The sequence below is a fragment of the Hemiscyllium ocellatum genome, chromosome 9 (genome assembly GCF_020745735.1).
Source record: "Hemiscyllium ocellatum isolate sHemOce1 chromosome 9, sHemOce1.pat.X.cur, whole genome shotgun sequence".
NCBI classification, from domain to species: Eukaryota; Metazoa; Chordata; class Chondrichthyes; order Orectolobiformes; family Hemiscylliidae; genus Hemiscyllium; species Hemiscyllium ocellatum.
Genome location: NC_083409.1, coordinates 84,676,404 through 84,696,801, shown reverse-complemented (window position 1 = coordinate 84,696,801; position 20,398 = coordinate 84,676,404). Strand labels below are relative to the sequence as shown.

The 20,398-nt window shown below is 41.0% G+C and overlaps 1 protein-coding gene across 2 annotated transcripts in view; it reads right to left on the bottom strand.

Annotated features, from left to right (window-relative positions):
* The window catches only part of usp24 (ubiquitin specific peptidase 24), a 184,242-nt gene that overhangs the window by 28,524 nt on the left and 135,320 nt on the right, over positions 1-20,398 (bottom strand). For both annotated transcript variants that reach the window (XM_060830532.1, XM_060830533.1), the window contains exons 48-53: positions 18,031-18,251; positions 17,723-17,847; positions 16,222-16,363; positions 14,953-15,103; positions 9,470-9,565; positions 5,438-5,541 (exon numbers count right to left, since the gene is read on the bottom strand). In XM_060830532.1, the coding sequence (XP_060686515.1) occupies positions 5,438-5,541; positions 9,470-9,565; positions 14,953-15,103; positions 16,222-16,363; positions 17,723-17,847; positions 18,031-18,251 (839 nt within the window). The remainder of the gene's footprint in view (positions 1-5,437; positions 5,542-9,469; positions 9,566-14,952; positions 15,104-16,221; positions 16,364-17,722; positions 17,848-18,030; positions 18,252-20,398) is intronic.

The following is a 20,398-nucleotide window of genomic DNA, read 5'->3' as shown; positions in this document are numbered from 1 at the left end:
AACAGTAGGGTAGCAACAGTAAAAAACCAAAACAGAAACTGAAGATGTTGTATTCAGCAGGCCAGACAATATCTGCATACATACTACGTCAAAAACCAGTAACTCTTTTCCTAACAGGAGTGTGGAAGTAGATCACAGATTGCAACAGTTCAAGACAACAGCTCACCACCATCTTCTTAAGAACAAATATGGTTGGGCAACAAATTGCCAGCAATACTCATATCCAAAGAAAGAATGCTTCCAAATGGACTATTTTAGGTCACAAATTGCTTCATTTCTCCATATATTTCAGATTTCTAGCACTTGCAGCTATTCAGAATGCAACTGAATGAATGCTGAGTTCAAGGGAATCGACTGAGACAAGGTGGGGGGGGAGGGGAAATGAGGAAACTGGAGAACTCAGCACCGCCCTCCTAACCTGCAATCTCTTCCTGACCTCTCCGCCCCCACCCCACTCCGGCCTATCACCCTCACCTCGACCTCCTTCCACCTATCACATCTCCATCGCCCCTCCCCCAAGTCCCTCCTCCCTACCTTTTATCTTAGCCTGCTGGACACACTTTCCTCATTCCTGATGAAGGGCTTGTGCCGAAACGTCGAATGTCCTGTTCCTTGGATGCTGCCTGACCTGCTGCGCTTTTCCAGCAACACATTTTCAACTACCTCTTGTAGTACAGGATTAATAATACAGCACAAGAGTCTGAGACTGCCATACTCTCTGTCACATCCCTGTTGGAGGGCATACAAGTAGAGGAGATGTCTGAAGTAATAGTGATGGAGCATAGTTTGGTCCCCTTACTTGAGGAGGGATGTAGTTGCACTGGCAGAAGCTCAGGAGAGGATGTTCACCAGGTTGATTCCAGAGATGAAGTGTTTGTCTTATGAAGATAGTGAGCAATTTAGGCCTATATTCTCTGGAGTTCGGAAAAAAATCTAGTTGACATATATTGGATGTGAAAGGGGACAGATAAGGTGGATGTAGATAGGATGCTTCCTCATATTTGGCAATCTCGAACAAGACACCGGAGTTTTCGGATAAGGGATAGCAGATTTGAAACAGAAGAGAAATTATCTCTCTCAAAGGGTCGTGAATCTATGGAATTCACTACCCCAGAGTGTGGTGTATGCTGGAACATTGCATAAATATACAGAACAGATAGTTTTTAATTAGTCATGAGTTGAAGGGTTACGGAGAGCATGCAGGAAAGTGGAACCAAAGCCAAGATAAGACCAGCCATGATCATATTAAATGGCAGAGCAGGCTCATGGGTCTGAATTGCATACTAGCTCTTATATTCTTATCATCTAAAATAAAAGGCCCTTAGCTACTTATAATTCATATTAAAGACTTAAGATGAAGAAAGCTAGAGCAATCCATCCAAGTTTGCAGGTAGTATAAAATTTGGTGGGGACAGCGAACTTTGAAAGCAAATGTGCTGCAAAGAGCTTAGATTGATTAAAGAAGTGGGCAACAAATTCGTTTGAAGTTATTCATAATGGGAGGGAGAACAGAAAAGCAGAATATTTTTGAATGGGTGTGTAACTCACAAATATTGATGTTCAAAGAACCTGCATGCACTTGTATAAGGAACAGAAATTTAGTGTGTAGGTGAAGCAACCAATTAGGAAGACAAATCAAATGTGCACCCTTATTGCAAGGGGTATGGAGTACAAAAAAAAGTCTTGCTTGTATAAGGTGGGATCACACCTGCTTTGTGTAGTTTTGATCTCCATCACTAAGGAAGTTTATGAGATTAGTTCCTGGAATGAATGAGGAGAGATTACTCTTGTAATATAGAAACCCAGCTGATCTCTGAGGAATTAGTTTCAAATCAATGTGAATGTATTAAAATTAAAAGTCTAGTGAGGACAATGAAATCATTGTCAACTGATGTAAAAACTCAAATGATTGATGAATATTGTTTGGGACAGAAAGTTTACCATCCATACCTGGCCTGGCCTATATCTCACTCCAGACCAATTGACTAATGTGATTGACACTTAACTGCCCTCTGAAATGGCAAGCAAGCCACTCAGTTGTTTCATACCAGTAAAAGTCCACAAAAAAAAACAAATCAGATAGACCACTGGCATCAACCTAGACCCCAGCAAGGGCAGCAGCAAACCTAGCTTTGTTGATCCTGCAAAATCCTCCTTATGAGGTGAAGTTCCAAATTTGGGAGAACTATTACACAGACTATTCCAGAAGCAGTCTGACACAGTCGTATGCACAGAATAATAATACCTTACAATGTCACAGAGATCACACCCAACCTTGGATCTGCCCTGTCCCAGCAGCAGGATAGATCCAGTAAAGTGATGGCATAATCAGGAGGAGTTTGGCTTGGTGCCTCATGAAATCAGCTCAAACTTTGGAAAGGAACCTTCTTCTGCTTACCATAAACTGTAAACCCCATATCAGGTAATGAAACATTACTCCTCCATGTTGAACACCATTGGAGATAGCACTGAATGTGGCAAGGACATAGGATGTATTACAGGTGGAGGAATTTTAGTCCATCACCAAGACTGGCTTGGCAGGATCACTACTGGCCAGACTGGTTGAGTCTTAAAAGTCACAGCTGCTGGATTAGATCTGCAGTAGGTGGTGAAGGAACCAAAAGGGAAGAACATATTTGACCTCAACTTCATTACTTGTCTGCCACAGAAACATCTGTCCATGGCAATGCCATTAAGAGTAAACACCATACTACTTGTGGAATGAACTCCCAGAGGAAGTGGTGGATGTGGCTACAGTCACAATGTTTAAGAGACATTTAGATAAGTACATGAATAGGAAAGATTTGGAGAGATACGCGCCAAGGGCTGACAGGTGAAACTAATTTAGTTTGGGATTTATGGTCATCATGGACTAGTTGGACCATAGGGTCTGTTTCTGTGCTATATGACTGTGTGTAGCTTCATCTTCAACTTGAGGATAGTCTTCATTATGTTACATGGCACTTTCACTGAGCTAAGATAGATTGAGCAGATCTAGCAGGTCAAGATGCAGAATCCACGAGACACTTGGATCACCATCATCGGTAGAACCATATTCAAATGCAATCAATAACATCATAGCCCATCATATCCCTCACTCTACCATTATCATCAAGCCAGGGGATCAATCCTCGTTCAAAGAAAAGTGCAAGAGCACATGCTTAAAGTAATATCAGACATACCTAAAAATGGAGGTGACAACCTGGTGAAACTACAATACAGGGACTACTTGAGTGTTAAATAGGATATGCAACATGTAATAGACAGGATAAAGCTTTCCACAACTAGAGGTAAGATGTAAGCTCTGAAGTCCTGCCACATCCAGTTAGGAATGGCATTGGATAATTAAACAAACCAGTGGAGAAGGCTCCAAACATCTCTCCATCGATGATGAAAAAGCCCAGCTCATCAACGCAAAAGATAATGTTGAAGCATTTTTGATAAGCTTGAGCCAGAATTGGCAATTGGATGATGCATTTCCACCTCCTCTGGAGGTCCGCAGTAATGTAGTCTGTTTTCAGCAGTTGAACAAGGCAGCTCACCAACACATTCTCAATGGCAACTACGATGGTTCGATCAGCCAAGCCCACATTCTATGAATAAAGTTTTAAAAAAAGGTTGTTCTAACATGGCACCAAGTAAAATGGGTTTCTGCTTTCAAGTTAAGAATGAGGTGTAGTCTTGTTGATGGGGAGATTTGTGGAGCCTTCTCCACTGAGTTGTTTAATTGTCCAGTATCATTCATAACTGGATATTGCAGGACATCAGAGCTTACATCTGATCTATTGGTTATGGAATAGCTTAACTCTGTCCATCACATGCTGCTTTTACTATTTAGCTTGACAGACTAGACAGAGATTGTTTCCCCTGGCCAGGGGCACCCAGATCACAGGGACACAGCTGAGCTAGATAAGACTTTGCTCTCTCCAGGAATCAAGGAAATTGGACAGCAGGTGTGAAAGGAGAGTTGAATCAAGAGGTCATCCATGATCTTTATCAATGCTGCTGCAGACTGGATGGGTCATTTAGCCTATTTTTACTCATATTTCATATATTCTTATAAACTATTAAACAAACATCGTATGCCACGATGGCTCAGTGGTTAGCAGTGCTGCCCTACAACACCAGGGACCTGGGTTCAATTCCACCCTCAGAGGGTCAGTGTGGACTCAATGGTCTGAATGCCCTGCTTCCACACTGAAGGAATTCTATTCTATTCTAAAAGTGAATGGCACGGTGGCACAGCGGTTAGCACTCCTGCCTCACAGTGCCATTGACCGTTCAATTCCCGCCTCAGGCAACTGTCTGTGTGGAGTTTGCACATTCTCCCCGTGTCTGCGTGGCTTTCCTCCAGGTGCTCTGGTTTCCTACCACTGTCCAAAAACATGCAGGTTAGGTGAATTGGCCATGCTAAACTGCCCGTAGTGTTAGGTGAAAGGGTAAATGTAGGGGAATGGGTCTGGGTGGGTTGCTCTTCCAAGGGTCAGTGTGGATTTGTTGGGCTGAAGGGCCTGTTTCCACACTGTAAGTAATCTAATCTAATCTAAAATAAGATTTTCAGGCAAGTCAGATCTTTGGAGTTCTCACAGAAGATAGTGTGTGTAATATACTTAAGACTGGTAGCATTCTGTCAAGCTAAATTGTTAAATTTTCCTAGCTTTCCATAAAATTATGAACCACAATTCGGAAACGTTGTGGTCTGAACTGCCCATGTGCATCTCCATATTTAATTACTGAATGTGGCAGGAAAAGTTTGGTCTAGCTTTCCAACCAGAACAATTAGGCCAGCAGGGCATTCACACAAATTAATGAAAACTAACATCAAAAAGATCTTAAGAAAAAGTATTTATTCAGGGAGTGACAATGCTTGGGATGATCTGCCAGATAACCAACTACAAAGATATAAGCACATCTTCTGTATTCCTGTGTTCAAGAAATGAAAATCCAATTCAAGGGAGATTAAAGATTTGTTTTCCTTTTGACATTCCTTTAAAAGCAGGTTAACCCATTATGATGCTGATGGCAAGATCAGACCTGTTGGTCAAAAACAATTCTCCAACTGTCAGGCTTAAGTGAATGGCATAATTGAGATAGTTCCAATTCCACAGACCATGCATGAACATAGATTCCAGAGTATGATCACACTGGGGACAGAGGAACATAAAGTGGAGTTCTTGGATGATTTACCAATGTAGCATTGATTCATACAGACCAGGAGGTCTCAAGTTCAATCTTCCAGCTGAATGAACTAGCAGAACATAGCAGTGCCATAACTAGCCACAACATCCTGAGATGAAAGCAAAATTTACCAAACGCTGACCCCTTCACTGGATGAATACCGGATGAGAATAAACAGACATCTGTGATTGAACAGTTTTCGTGTTAAACTCCCATTAAATCTGTTCCAATTATTAATGTTCTCAGTTCATTTTCATACCTGAGCTTTTTCTTAGTTCGCAAATAAGTCTGGAAGAGGAACTGGATAGCTAATTTCATGCTGACTTTCGCCATGGTCTGGTACATAGGGTGTTTCAGTTTAGTCTACAGGGAGAAAGCACATCAGAATGATAAAAACTAAATTGTAAGAAAGTTAAAATTTTAGGAATTAAAGTATCAAGTGAGCTAGATTCAAAGTGATACAGGAGTAAAAAAGCACCGTGCTTATACAAGCCCCATTTCTTGTTCAGCTTTTGACAATTTGCTGATACTTGTTTAAACAAGCAAAGATGGATTTCCTTGAGCAGTCTGCCTGCTTTACAGCTTAATCACTATTTATTGTCAGCATTGGTTAATGACACTGGCCAAGGCATGCACAGGATGTAATGCTCCCCAAGAACTATGTACATACTTTGATTAATTTAAATATTTAGTTTCAATGAAACAGAAGTTTTATTTTAAAATAGTTGATTAACTGCTACTGCAGATACAAGCAAAATATGGAACTCATACACAGGTTAAACAGGGGAAAAAAATTCCATTGATGAAAGTCTGACCATGGTCTCAGATTGTCTCCATTTGCTTCACAACTAATCAACTGTCATTGGACTTCAAAAATAATTGTGTAGTAAACACAGCAGCTAATTTCACACAGTGAGGTCCCAAGAAGTAGGTTAACCTCGGTCTCAACAAATAAAATAAAAACTGAAAGCCCTGCAAATGGTGTAAATAAGAAACAAAAACAGAAATTGCTGGAAGAGCTCAGCAGGTCTGGCAGCATCTGTGGCGAAAAATCAGAGTTAATGTTTCGGGTCGAGCTACCCTTCCCCGCAGGACAGGATCTAGAGTAGTATGTGCAGTTCTGGTCTCCGTTATAGGAAGGTCATTATTAAACTGGAGAGGGTTCAGAAAAAAATTACCAGGATGTTGCCAGGAATGGAGGGTTCTAGGTGGAAAAGTTGAATATGCTGGGATATTTTTTCACTGGAGCATGGGAGGTTGAGGGGTTCCCCTTTAGAGGTTTATAAAATCATGAGAGCAAGTTTTGAGAAGATTTGTAGCTCAGATTGAGATTCTGGCCGCAGGTTTGCTCACTGACTGGAAGGTTCGTTTTCAGATGTTTTGTCACCATACTAGGTAACATCTTCAGTGAGCCTCCGAATGAAGGACTGGTGGTGAAGCTCTCTTTCTATTAAAATGTTTGAGTCAGAGGGAAATGGGATTGGGTGGGTTACTCTTTGGAGGGTCGGTGTGGACTTGGTGGGCCGAAGGCCCTGTTTCCACGCTACAGGGAATCTAATCTAATCTAATCGCAATTATTAGTAACTAATAAGTGACATCAATGTGCTGAAACTATTTATGTTGGACTTCAAGATTCTTAGCCTTTTATCAATGTTCATTAAATTAAATTAAATTACTTACAGTAATTTACTTACTTAAATTAAATTAAATACCTTCGGGCCAACATGTCCACACCGACCCGCCGAAGCGCAACCCACCCATTCCCCTACATTTACCCCTTTACTTAACACTACTTGCAAATTAGAATGACCAATTCACCTGACCTGCACATCTTTGGACTGTGGGAGGAAACCGGAGCACCCGGAGGAAACCCACGCAGACACGGGGAGAATGTGCGAACTCCACACAGTCAGTTGCCTGAGTTGGGAATTGAACCCGGGTCTCTGGCGCTATGAGGCAGCAGTGCTAACCACTGTGCCACCGTGCCATCCACAAATTGCATTCTGTTGAAGGAAATCGTAGCTTCAAGTGTTACAAAATGCATTGTCATGTTATGGTTTCACTGTTTCAAATGATGTTCGACCCCCAACAGGAAAAAAAACAGAAGACACTTTACCACTACCTTCTTAAACTATGCGACTTAACTCATGCTACACTTTGGACTGCCACAGGAGTATTTAAGGCACTCGCACTATAAATCAAACACGACATGACCAACATTTACTAAGGGTAGCAGCAACTGAAAATGTGTTGCAGGTCAGGCAGCATCCAAGGAACAGGAAATTCGATGTTTCGGGCACAAGCCCTTCATCAGGAATGAGGAAAATGTGTCTAGCAGGTTAAGATAAAAGGTAGGGAGGAGGGAGGAGGGACTAGGGAGAGGGGCGATGGAGATGTGATAGGTGGAAGGAGGTCAAGGTGAGGGTGATAGGCCGGAGTGGGTTGGGGGCGGAGAGGTCAGGAAGAAAATTGCAGGTTAGGAGGGCGGTGCTGAGTAACATCAAATTTCCTGTTCCTTGGATGCTGCCTGACCTGCTGCGCTTTAACCAGCAACACATTTTCAGCTCTGATCTCCAGCATCTGCAGACCCCACCTTTTACACTAAGAGCAGCAGCAGTCTTCCCATTAAGCTGGCCTTTTCTAGCTTGGATAATTTCACATTTAATTTGCAGCTAATGGCTTGAGTTTGTGCTGGAAAACCAGGGGCAGCAGATTACATGTCTCATGCAATCTTAAAATTCTACTGCCACCAGTCAGAAGAGGTTACATTTTTTAACCTTTGAATGAACACAAATATGACATATAGGTTTATGGTTTATAAAGGCCATTGCACAGATCTGCCACTTTGAGGTATCACTAAATGTTTCTGAAGGGATTGTTGTTTGTAAGCCCATTGGGTTAACAAAAATCGTAACCAGAGGAACAAATCTTCAGCAAAGATTTGACACAATACACATTGTAATCATAACCAAACACTGGGACCAAGGTTTCTGTGCAGCAATCAAAAACGCTAAGGTCTCTCTATTCTTAAAATTTATAGAATTTGCAAATCAATAATTGATGAATGCATGAAATATAAGCAGGACTGACTATAGAACACACTCTTGCAATTTATAAGAAATGTATTTTTTCAAGATGAATTAAAAGTGCAGTTTAAGTAATAATATTTAAATGAGATCTACCGTTCTTTTCAAGATCCCCAGCTGTCAAGCAGACAGGTTTTCAGTGATAAAGTTGTAAGACTGCTTCATTTGACGCTGGAGGAGTTAAGAACTAGAGTTGCATGCATGACATTATTAGTATTTCTCAATCACCAGTTCGCTTGTGTTTTGGTTTTGATTTACAGGTTTTTGTTGGGTTGGAGGGATGGGGAAAAGGCAGCTCATGAACTATGAGGCACGTACAATAAATTTCAGTTCCATCTTCAGTTTACTTGAACAGCTGCAGTTCTGGCAAATGGGGAACTAAAGGCATTTGGTGCCATTTTTGCTTTGGTAAAACTAAGCCAAGTAAAAACTGTAAAGGACTATGAATTTTGGTATACTTGTTTTCGAAGGTTTTAAAGGAATGGTGACAATTAAGGACGGTATTGACCTCAATACTGATATAAATAATAGTGATGCTAATGTTGCTCGCTGTTATTTGTTAACAAACTTTATTGCAACTTCAGGTGAAGGGCAATGAGCAGTTAAACTTGGACATGCAAATGCTTCTTTTCAAGTAGCACTGCTCTATCATTTAGTTTCACAAAAACAGCACCTTGTGGTCTGCTTCACCACTGAACAACACTGAATGGCTTGAAGGTACAATATTTGCACAAGGACTGCAACTGCTCATGAAGTCATTGCCATCATCTTCTCAAAAACAACCAGGAATGGTCACAAAGCATTGGACTAGTGAGCAATACCACATCACGTAAATAAACAAAATTGAACACCAGAAACCAATTAAAATCACCACACAAACTTAGGTTCGAGTATTTATTTGCTAAACCAAAAGAAAAATCTTAATGCAATGTGTTGTTTCTAATATAGATGACATGCCATTTTCATTGCCTTTTAATGGTATAAGGGCATTAAGTTTCTCTCAGCACACTACTGCATATACTTCAAACATGGATTGGGTTTATAATAACCATGGACTTGCCTACGAAAACAACATTTTGCACTGTAAAGTTTTTGGGAAGAAATCTGAATCATAATGGATAGGTGAAAGGGATTTAATTTATTTTGGGTGTGACAGCTAACCAGACAAATCGCCAACAGTACCTGACCACAGAAAAGACACTCACTGCGTTGAGTGAAATCAAGGAAAGCATGAAATTGAAGTAGTCACTGTTGAAAACATCTCTGTTTTTCATGAACTTCAGGTTCTCATCTCGTACCATCTAATAGAGACAAAAGGACACAGACTACATGGTTACAGATGTTTCCACTAAAGAAATAATGTGAAGCGTTCCTGTTACCAATGCAAAAAACTGATGCAGAGTTTGGAAATTATGCAGCTCTTGTTGAACTGACGATTAATAAACACAAACACAAACACAAATAGGGTGCATCTTTTCAGGGAAATTCTTTCTTTTCAATGTTATTCCCAAGTCCCTTACACAAGATTAGAATTAGGCACGTGGAAGCAGAAAAGTCAATCCACGTTTAATGACCTGACGCATAGTTTTCTCTGTGCACACTCAATAAACGGAATGACATACAAGGAATACAACATGAATAAGTACATTGTAAAAATGCTTTCAAAGTGTGAAAGCAACTAACATGTCCAATTTGGAAGGAGGCTTGTGAGGAGCATAGACACTACCATCAGTAACAGTTCAGTCAAGGGCTTTCTGCATAATTCTAATAAGTTCTCAACATCATCCTTCACCCTTAATGAGCACGTAAATTAAGTTAGGTTTTCTGAAACAGTGAAATATCTGGAAGAAAATAAAGCATGTTACTAAATGAGTACAATAGATTTCAAGTAAAATTTGGATTTTTGGGGACAAAATTCATAGGTGAAATTTCCAACTGAAAACTTACAAATTAATGCATCAACATGCTATCTTAACCCTCTGTCGCTCAAATAAACCTTGCAGTTACTTTTATCTCATCTGAATGATGACCGTACAGTAACAACATTGGCAACAGACCACAGCACATCCTCAGTCATGTTTTGGTAGTTTCTGATATCAGTTAAGGCTGCACACAAACACTCAAGGCTGGCACATTCACCAAGTTTAAAGCAGACAGTCAGCTCAACAGCACTAAAGTTAATCATTTTTTCAGCTTTAACAATTTTGTAGGCATTTTGGCCATAGCATAATTTTCAATCATCTACTGCTCAGTGGTGCGAAGGATACTCCTAGCGTTCCATGTCATGGAAAGCTAGTAAATAATTGATTTCTTCCTTGTAATTCCTCTCACTTTCTGCAGGGCAAAGATATGGGCATGGGTACCAGCATGGGCCTTAGTTATGCCTACGTCTTTGTGAGGTAGATGGAACATTCCTTGTTTCAGATCTGCTCGGGTTCCTCCGTACAACACTGATGAAATTATCAGTGTGGCTTCCTTCTCTTGTTCTCAACTGGAAAGATTTATCAGTTTTGCTTCTAATGTTCACCCTGCCTTCACATGATCTATCTCCAACTCCTCACTTCCCTTCCATAACATCCTTGGTCCTTACATACTATCCCTCACCTATCTATCAGCCTCTGTATATAAAGAATTGTAAGCCATCACTTCTGTCACCTCTAATGGGATGCCACAACTAGTTTACTGATTTCACAAAATTGGAGGTGTAATGGACAGTGAAGGAGGTTACCTCAAGAGTACAACAAGATCTTGATCAGTTGGGCCAGTGGGCCAAGGAGTGGCAGATGGAATTTAATTTAGATAAATGTGAGGTCCTGTATTTTGGAAAAGCAAATCAGAGCAGGACTTATACACTTCATGGTTAGGTTCTGAGGAGTGTTGCTGAACAAAGAGATCTTGGAATGTAAGTTCACAGCTCCCTGAAGGTGGATTTGCAGGTAGATAGGATAGTGAAAGTGTCATTTAGTATGCATGCCTTTACTGGTCAGTGCACTGAGCATAAGAGTTGGGATGTCATGCTGTGGCTATCAGGACATTGGTTAGGTCACTGTTGGAACACTGTGTGCAATTCTGGTCTCCATGCTATGTTGCAAAACCTGAAAGGGTTCAGAAAAGACTTACAAGGGTGTTGCCAGGGTTGGAAGGTTTGAGGTACAGGGAGAAGACTGGGGCTAATTTCCCTGGAGCCTTGGAGACTGAGGGGTGACCTTATAGAAGTTTATAAAATCACGAGGGACATGGATAGGGTGAATAAATAAGGTCTTTTCCCCAGAATGGGGAAGTCCAAAACTAGAGTTTAAAGGTGAGAGGGGCAAGATTTAAAATGGACTTAAGGACAGCATGATGGCTCAGTGGTTAGCACTGCTGCCTCACAGTACCAGGGACCGGGTTCGATTCCCGCCTCGGGCAGCTGTCTGTGTGGAGGTTGTACATTCTCCCCATGTCTGCTTGGGTTTCCTCCAGGTACTTCGGTTTCTTCCCACAATCCAAAGATGTGCAGGTCAGGTGAATTAGTCATGTCAAATTGCCCATAGTGTTGTGTGTATTAGTTAGGGGTAAAAATAGGATAGGGAATAGGTCTGGATGGGTTACATTTCAGAGGGTTGGTGTGGACTTGTTGGGCCAGAGGGCCTGCTTCTATACTGTCGGGAATCTAATCTTGTTCAAGCAGGGATTTTTAAAATCATGAGGGGCATGGAGAGGGTGAATAGCCAAGGTCTTTTTCCCAGGATACAGGAGTTAAAAGCTAGAGAATATAGGTTTAAGGAGAGAGGATAAAGATATAAAAAGGATGTAAGGGTAAACTTTTTCAAGCAGAGGGTGGTGCGAATATGGGAATGAGCTGTCAAAGGAAATGGTGGCGGCTGGAACAATGACAACATTTAAAAGACATCTGGATGGGTGTATGAATAGGAAGGATTTAGACAGATAAGTGTCAAATGCTAGCAAATGGGACTAGATTAAATTTAGGATATCTGGTTGGCATGGATTGAGTTTGATCGAAGAGTCTGTTTCTATGCTATACAGTTCTATGACTCTTTGACTAGGCACGCATTCCCCACCCCTCCCCTCCCCCGTCAGCATTCCACGTGGAGTGTTCCACCTGAGGTAGCTTGGCACAGTCCTCCTCCACTCATTTCATCTCCCTCATCCTCATGGCATCTTACCATATAATTGCAGAAGGTGTAACACCTACCAGTTCACTACCTCCCTCCTCATTCCAGAGGTAATTTCAGGTGAAGCAGTAAATTACCTCTACTTCATTCAATCTTATAGGATTGCAGGGTATTTTGGGAGCTCTTGTTGCTGAAAGGTGCTAAGTAGATATCCTAGAATTTGTGGATATATAGAGTCATAGAAAAGAAACAGAGCCCCCAACCCGTCCATGCCGACTAGATAAACCAACCCAATCTGCCAGCACCCGGCCCATATCCCTCCAAACCATTCCTATTCATATACCCATCCAGATGCCTTTTAAATGTTGCAATTGTACCAGCCTCCACCACTACCTCTGGCAGCTCATTCCATACACATACCACCCTCTGTGTGGTAAAGTTGCCCCTTAGGTCTCTTTTATATCTTTCCCCTCTCACTCTAAACCTATGCACTCTAGTTCTGTACCCCCCGACCCCAGGGAAAACACTTTGTCCATTTATCCTATCCATGCCCCTCATGATTTTGTAAACCTCTATAAAGATCATCCCTCGGCTTCCGACGCTTCAGGGAAAACAGCCCCAGCCTCTTCAGCCTCTCCCTGTAGCTCAAATCCTCCAACTCTGGCAAGATACTTGTAAATCTTTTCTGAACCTTTTCAAGTTTCACAACATCTTTCCGTTAGGAAGGAGACCAGAATTGCACGCAATATTCTAACAGTGGCCTAACCAATGTCCTGTACAACTGCAACATGACCTCCCAATTCCTGTACTCAATACTCTGACCAACAAAGGAAAGCATACTAAACACCTTCTTCACTATCCCATCTACCTGCGACTCCACTTTCAAGGAGCTATGAACCTGCACTCCAAGGTCTCTTTATTCAGCAACACTCCCTAGGACCTTACCATTAAATGTATAAGTCCTGCTAAGATTTGCTTTCCCAAAATGCAGCGCCTCACATTTATCTGAATTAGACTCCATCTGCCACGTCTCAGCCCATTGACCCATCTGGTCAAGATCCTCTTCCAATTTGAGGTAACCTTTGCTGTCCACTACAGCTCCAATTTTGGTGTCATCTATAAACTTACTAACTGTACCTCTTATGCACGCATTCAAATCATTTATGTAAATGACAAAAAGTAGAGGACCCAGGACCGATCCTTGTGGCACCCCACTGGTCACAGGCCTCCAGTCTGAAAAACTACCCTCACCACCAACCACCTTTGAGACAGTTCTATATCCAAATGGCTAGTTCTCCCTGTATTCCATGAGATCTAACCTTGCTAACCTGTCTCTCATAGGGAACCTTGTCGAATGCCTGACTGAGGACCATATAGATCACATCTACCGCTCTGCCCTCATCAATCCTCTTTGTTACTTCCTCAAAAAACTCAATCAAGTTTATGAGACATGATTTCCCCCACACACAGTCATGCTGACTATCCCAAATCAGTCCTTGCTTTCCAAATACATGTACATCCTGTCCCTCAGGATTCCCTCCAAAAAATGCCCACCACCGACGGTCAGGCTCACTGGTCTATACTTCCCTGGATTGTCCTTACCACCTTTCTTAAATAGGGGCACCACGTTAGCCAACCTCCAGTCTTCCAGCACCTTACCTGTGACTATCGATGATACCAATATCTCATAAAGAGGCCCAACAATCACTTCTCTAGCTTCCCACAGCGTTCTAGGGTACACCTGATCAGGTCCTGCCGGTTTATCCACCTTTACCCATTTGAAGACATCCAGCACTTACTCCTCTGTAATATGGACATTTTGCCAGGAGTCAACATCTATTTCCCTACATTCTATATCTTCCATATCCTTTTCCACAGTAAATACTAATGCAATATACTCGTTTAGTATCTCCCCTATCTCCTGCAGCTCCACAACAAAGGCTGCTTTGCTGATCTTTGAGGGGCCCTATTCTCTCCCGAGTTACCCCTTTGTCCTTAATGAATTTGTAAAAACCCTTTGGATTCTCCTTAATTCTATTTGCCAAAGCTATCTCATGTCCCCTTTTTGCCCTCCTGATTTCCCTCTTTACAGTCTTATAAGAATTCATTTGAATCATGTTGTCTGTACCTGACATATGCTTCCTTCTTTTTCTTAACCAAACCCTCAATTTCTTTCGTCATCCATCATTCCCTATATCTACCAGCATTTCCTTTCATCCTAACATGAATATACTTTCTCTGGATTCTCGTTATCTCGATTCTGAAGGCTTCCCATTTTCCAGCCGTTTACCTGCGAACATCTGCCCCCAATCAGCTTTTGAAAGTTCTTGCCTAACACCGTCAAAATTGGCCTTTCTCCAATTTAGAACTTCAACTTTTAGAACTATCTACTGCCTACTTTGACTTAGGCAGTAAAGGAGAAATGGCGGAACTGCTTATCAGAGAGGCTCATAATACTGACTCCAAGAAATGCCTGAAAACATTACTTTTTAAAAAAATCTTTTTCAATATCCACTTTACTAACTGAATCTATTATGAATTTTCTCTTCAGTTAAATATTATCCAATTCTTACCTGATAAATTCTGGCTGGCAACTTTTCAACAAAGAGTCCCTTCTTCTCCCCCTTCTTTACCAGCTTAGTTAACAGGGAAAGGCGGTCGTTGTTTGGTCTATGTGGACGAGGTGACGACTGAGGTGAAACCTCAGGTGAAGAGGGAGCTGATCTACCAAAAGTAACAACATGTACAAACCACAGGGTTAAACTCCAACAGCAAATATGAAAACCCTCTTCTGCACCAGTCAAGGGCTCTTATACTCAGGATATACAGCTTATCAAGTTATTCACGAAATTAAAACCTACATGAGGAAAAGTCAACAAAGCCAACAAAAGACAACAAATCGAGAGGATTCTGAAAATCTGAAATAAAAATTTGGAATCACACTGTGCAGCAGGATCTGCATTAAGAAAAACAAAGTTAACATTTCAGGTGCATGATCTTTCAATAGAGCATATAAAAAAAATACAGTATGGAAATAGTCTCTTCAGTCCAGTCAGTCCATGCTGAACATAATCCCAAATGAAACTAGTCCCACCTGCCTGCTCCTGGCTCATATCCCTCCAAACCTTTCCTATTCAAGTACTCATCCAAATACCCTTTAAATGCGGTAATTGTACCCACACATCCATTACTTCCTCAGAATGTCATTCCACACCCAAACCACCCTCTGTGTAAAAGAATTTGCCCCTCATATCTTTTTAAAAACCTCTCTCCTCTCCTCTTAAAAATGTGCCCCCTAGCCTTGAAATCTTGCATCCTAGGGAAAAGACAACTATAATTAACTTTATCTATGCCCTTTGTTATTTTATAGAAATCTATAAGGTCACCTCTCAACCTTCTGCGCTGCAATGAAAAGTTACATTTCCATGTTTCCTCCAGCCTTTCTTTATAACTCAATCTTCCATACCCAGCAACATCCTAGTAAATCTCTTCTGAACCCTCTCCAGCTTAACAACAAATAATGAAATATCACAGACCCAAGACGCTAAAATTCTCTCTTCTTAGATGCTATCTCAACTACAGTATTTTAACAGCATTTACTGTTTTTATTCGACAGGCATTATTTACTTTTCAATTGGCTCATGTCAGAATTCATGATCTCGTTTTTAAAGAGTGAAGAAGTAGTGAATGATAACATTTGGAATTCATTCTATTTTGCAGAGGGAGTTAGGTTTGGTACCAGTACTCCTTGAGGATATAAGGAAATAAAACATACCAGAAATTCAGATTTGTAGGAATGGTATGAATATGGCCACTTACATCGTTAATGGAATGTTACTTACAATGATAGATCCTCTGCTTCCTGACGAACAACACTGACTCGGCTTTTCTTTGGTAAAACAGGGGAATTTTGATCTAACGTTCGCTGGTAAAACAACATGTAGGCATTCCAGTATCGACGACGGACTTCAGGATAGGGATTTGCTTAAAAATAAAAAGAGAGACATTTGAAATCCACCTTCGAAGAAAACTATTCTGTTAATTTAATTTTCTATAATTGTTAATCATGCTTTAGATCTGCATGCTATTGGCAAGACTAGAATTTATTGCTTTTGCCTGGTTTTGAGATAGCGAACCTTTTTAAAACACTGTAGGCTGTACAGTGATGGCCTTTTCATGTAGAGTGTGCACAATTTTCACCTTGCTCTGAGGTTCTAACAAACATTAAATCTTTGAATATCTAGCATTGGTAAGATGTAAATATAATTTGACACCTATCAGCCCAAAACTGAACGCTTAGGTTTTCCTGCATGAAGATACGAACATCTTTCAGTACTGGAGAACAATAAGCATGAGTTCAGCCCCATTTCTGACCTTATGATGCAGGAAATGTAAATCATGAATCAGTTAATCGAGCCTGAAACAGGAACTGAATAGAAACAGAAAACACCTGGGCAACTGAAATGGCTGATCTCAGGTAATCACAACCATAATTTGATTCCAGCAAGTGTAGCATTTTCTTTTTGATTACCAAAGCTTCAGTTTTAGTTAGAAAACCTGGCATCATGCTTGGCCAAATACTTCCTTGATGTCTCTACTTATTGTGATAATTCTTGGGTTCTGTTTTTCGCTTTTTTAATCAGATATTTCTTTTCTTGCTTTAGGAAAGATGCACAGGGGCGGAAGATTGTACTGGGGACAGAAACCAGCGTTTCTGTATTTTAAACATTAGAGAAGATGCTAACAACCAGGTGAGAAAGGGCCTCAAGTTAGTGCACTTCCCTTGTCCTAGGTTATCTTCCTTGCTGCCTCACCTCCCAAACTCCATGCTTTTCATCTCACATCTTACCCACTCCGTCTGCAAAACTGGAAAAATTGAATGCACAAGCTTGTCCTTCAGAGTTGTGCATTTAATTACTTTGTTTTGGAGATTTTCACTGGATTCAGTTTTCTACTTCATTTAACATTTGGGTGCGATTTGAATTTGCTTTACGCATTGCTTACAGAATTAGATTGGAATTTCAGTGGTCTTCTGTACATCATCTCCACCTGCTAACAATCAAGTCCCACTAAGAATCTGCTAAAAACACATTTGCTTACATGTTTTATGCATACACCCCCATTACTTGCCTCTTAATATAGACTGGAAAATCAAGAGGGATTTTATTTTTATTTCCTTGCCTTGTCCTTTTAACTTGACCCTTAGTTAGCCAAAGCTTCAATGCAGCACAGTAGATAGAACAGTGCAGCACAGTACAGGCCCTTTGGCCCTCAATGCTGTGCCAACCTTAAGGAAGGAACAAACTCTTGATGACTATGTTGTATAGTTGCAAACTAACTTACATTGATCATACACTTTAGGTCTGTATTCTCCACCAAAACATTCAAACTCCAGTGTCTCGTCATTTAGATCAAACTCTTCCACCACTGTGTCATTGAACTTGTACCATTTTCCTTTGCCACCAGTCCTGTAGAGTCAAAAAAGTGGATGTAAGCCCAGAACCAAACCAAATGTGGCACACATCAAGTTATTCATTAACTCTGATTAGTTATAGCCCTGAAAAATTCCAAGCACTTATATTTCCAAATTAACACTCCATTGGGATCAAAAATATTCTGTTTCTTAAATCATTCTTAATTTTTGCACTCACCTCCTGTCTTTAATGAATGAGTAATAGTGCCCAGCGTGTGCCTGGCCGCTGTGAACAATCACTCCAACGAGCTCATAGTTTTCAGTTGGAGCACCTTTCTTTCGAGGAGAGCCTCCACCTAAGTGGTCACCTGCTTTGCCATTTTCACCATGCTCAGAAGAATGCTCTTGTCGTGCCATTCCAGACACAGTATATGGTTCCATGTTTAAAAGCCAAGGGAACTAGTAAGATAAAAGAAAAGTAAATGGAGATGAGTTGTGAAACAGTTCCGAATTTTATATTAGAGATGTTCTGAGTTAAGAATTTAATTGCTCACTGAGTCAACACATTATTTTATTACAATTCAGTTTATTCAAGTTGATAGTGAAGGTGACGTTTGGTATGCTTTCCGTTATTGGTCAGAGTATTGAGTACAGGTGTTGGGAGGTCATGTTGTTGCTGTACAGGACATTGGTGAGGTCACTTTTGGAATAGTGTGTGCAATTCTGGTCTCCTTCCTATAGGAAAGATGTTGTGAAATTTGAAAGGGCTCAGAAAAGGTTTTCAAGAGTTTTGCCAGGGTTGGAGGATTTGAGCTATAGGGAGATGCTGAACAGGCTGGGGCCGTTTTCCCTGGAGCATCTGAGGCTGAGGGGTGACCTTATAGAAGTTTATAAAATCATGAGGGGCATGGTTAGGATAAATAGACAAAGTTTTTTCCTTGGGGTGGGGGAGTCCAGAACTAGAGGGCATAGGTTTAGGGTGAAAGGGGCAAGATATAAGAGACCTAAGGGACAACTTTTTCATGCCAAGGTTGGTACGTGTATGGACTGAAAAAGTGTTGCTGGAAAAGCACAGCAGGTCAGGCAGCATCTAAGGAGCAGGGGAATCGACGTTTCGGGCATGAGCCCTTCTTTGGGCTCATGCCCGAAACGTCGATTCCCCTGCTCCTTGGATGCTCTGCCTGACCTGCTGCGCTTTTCCAGCAACACATTTTCAGCTCTGATCTCCAGCAACTGCAGTCCTCACTTTCTCCACGTGTATGGACTGAGCTGCTAGAGCAGGTAGTGGAGACTAGTACAGTTGCAACAGCTGGATGGGTATATGAATAGGAAGGATTTGGAGGAATATGGACTAAGTGCTGGCAGGTGGGACTAGATTGGGTTGGGATATCTGGTCGGCATGGACGAGTTGAATTGAAGGGTCTGATTCTGTGCTGTACTATGACTCTCTGACTCAGTGAGCAATTAAATTTTTATCTCAGATCATCTCTGAATAGGAGGTCAGAGTCACTAACTACTTTCTGAAGCTACATTCCCTTTCAGGCAATTTTGTTAAACAGTTGGTCTTCATTTGTTTCTTTGATTTTGTTAGACTGAAGGTGCAGATACTATTTTCCAAATTCAGAACGACTGAGTGTGATGAAGAGAAGGACTAAGATCCAACCCTGACAGCTGGTGGCACTTAAATTCAATTAATAAATCTGGAATCTGGTACCATCATCAGTTGTTGTAAGGAGCCATTTGGATCAGTTAACATCCACGAGAGAAGCAAATATGTCATCCTTACCCAGCTTGGCCTACGTTAGTCTCCTCACTGACAGCAATTTGCTTGACTCTTAAATGCTCCTCAGAAATAGTCCTAACAAGCCATTCATTTCAAGGGGCAGATAGAGATGGGCAATGAATACTGACTCAGACAGCAATACTCAGATCCAACATACAAAAAAAAATTGTGTGCATCAAAAAACCTTTTTTTTTTGAACAGCTTTTAAGTTTTTGGGTTTTACTCTACTCTGGCTTTGTCACCATCCATCCATAATCGTACATTGCTTAATGTTATGAATCACAAGTTCCGTCCAATAAATCACACTAAGATCACGGGATCAAAAGACAACTGATGTCACTAAACAATTATTCAGAGGAATGTGCCACTCCTACAATGCGATTCTCTTCAGCTTTTATAGACCATGTATACAGTGTCAGGCAAACATTCAGCCAGCAAACCATAAGGCAGTTTATTTTAATGTAGCACAGGCATGAGACATGCACCCAAACTTTCATAAATATCTGAGGCCATTCTCAATATGCAAAGAACTGCCAAACAGATGCTTACATCATTGCATCACATCACATCATGGCTACAACTGTTTACCTCAGCGACCACAGAGAAGAACAGATCTGAGCTGCTCAGAATGTCTCAGGACTTTTGAAAGAGTTGCTATTTCAATGCTTTGTGCCAAATGCTTTGATTAAGTCAAGTTCCTATACATCTCCAATCAGATTATAGTCAAAGCTATTCCAGCTCTACCAAGGGATGGGAACGCAAGCCAATGAGTAATGCAAATTCCTTCCAGTTTATAGAAAACAGCCAACAACTTGAGAAAACC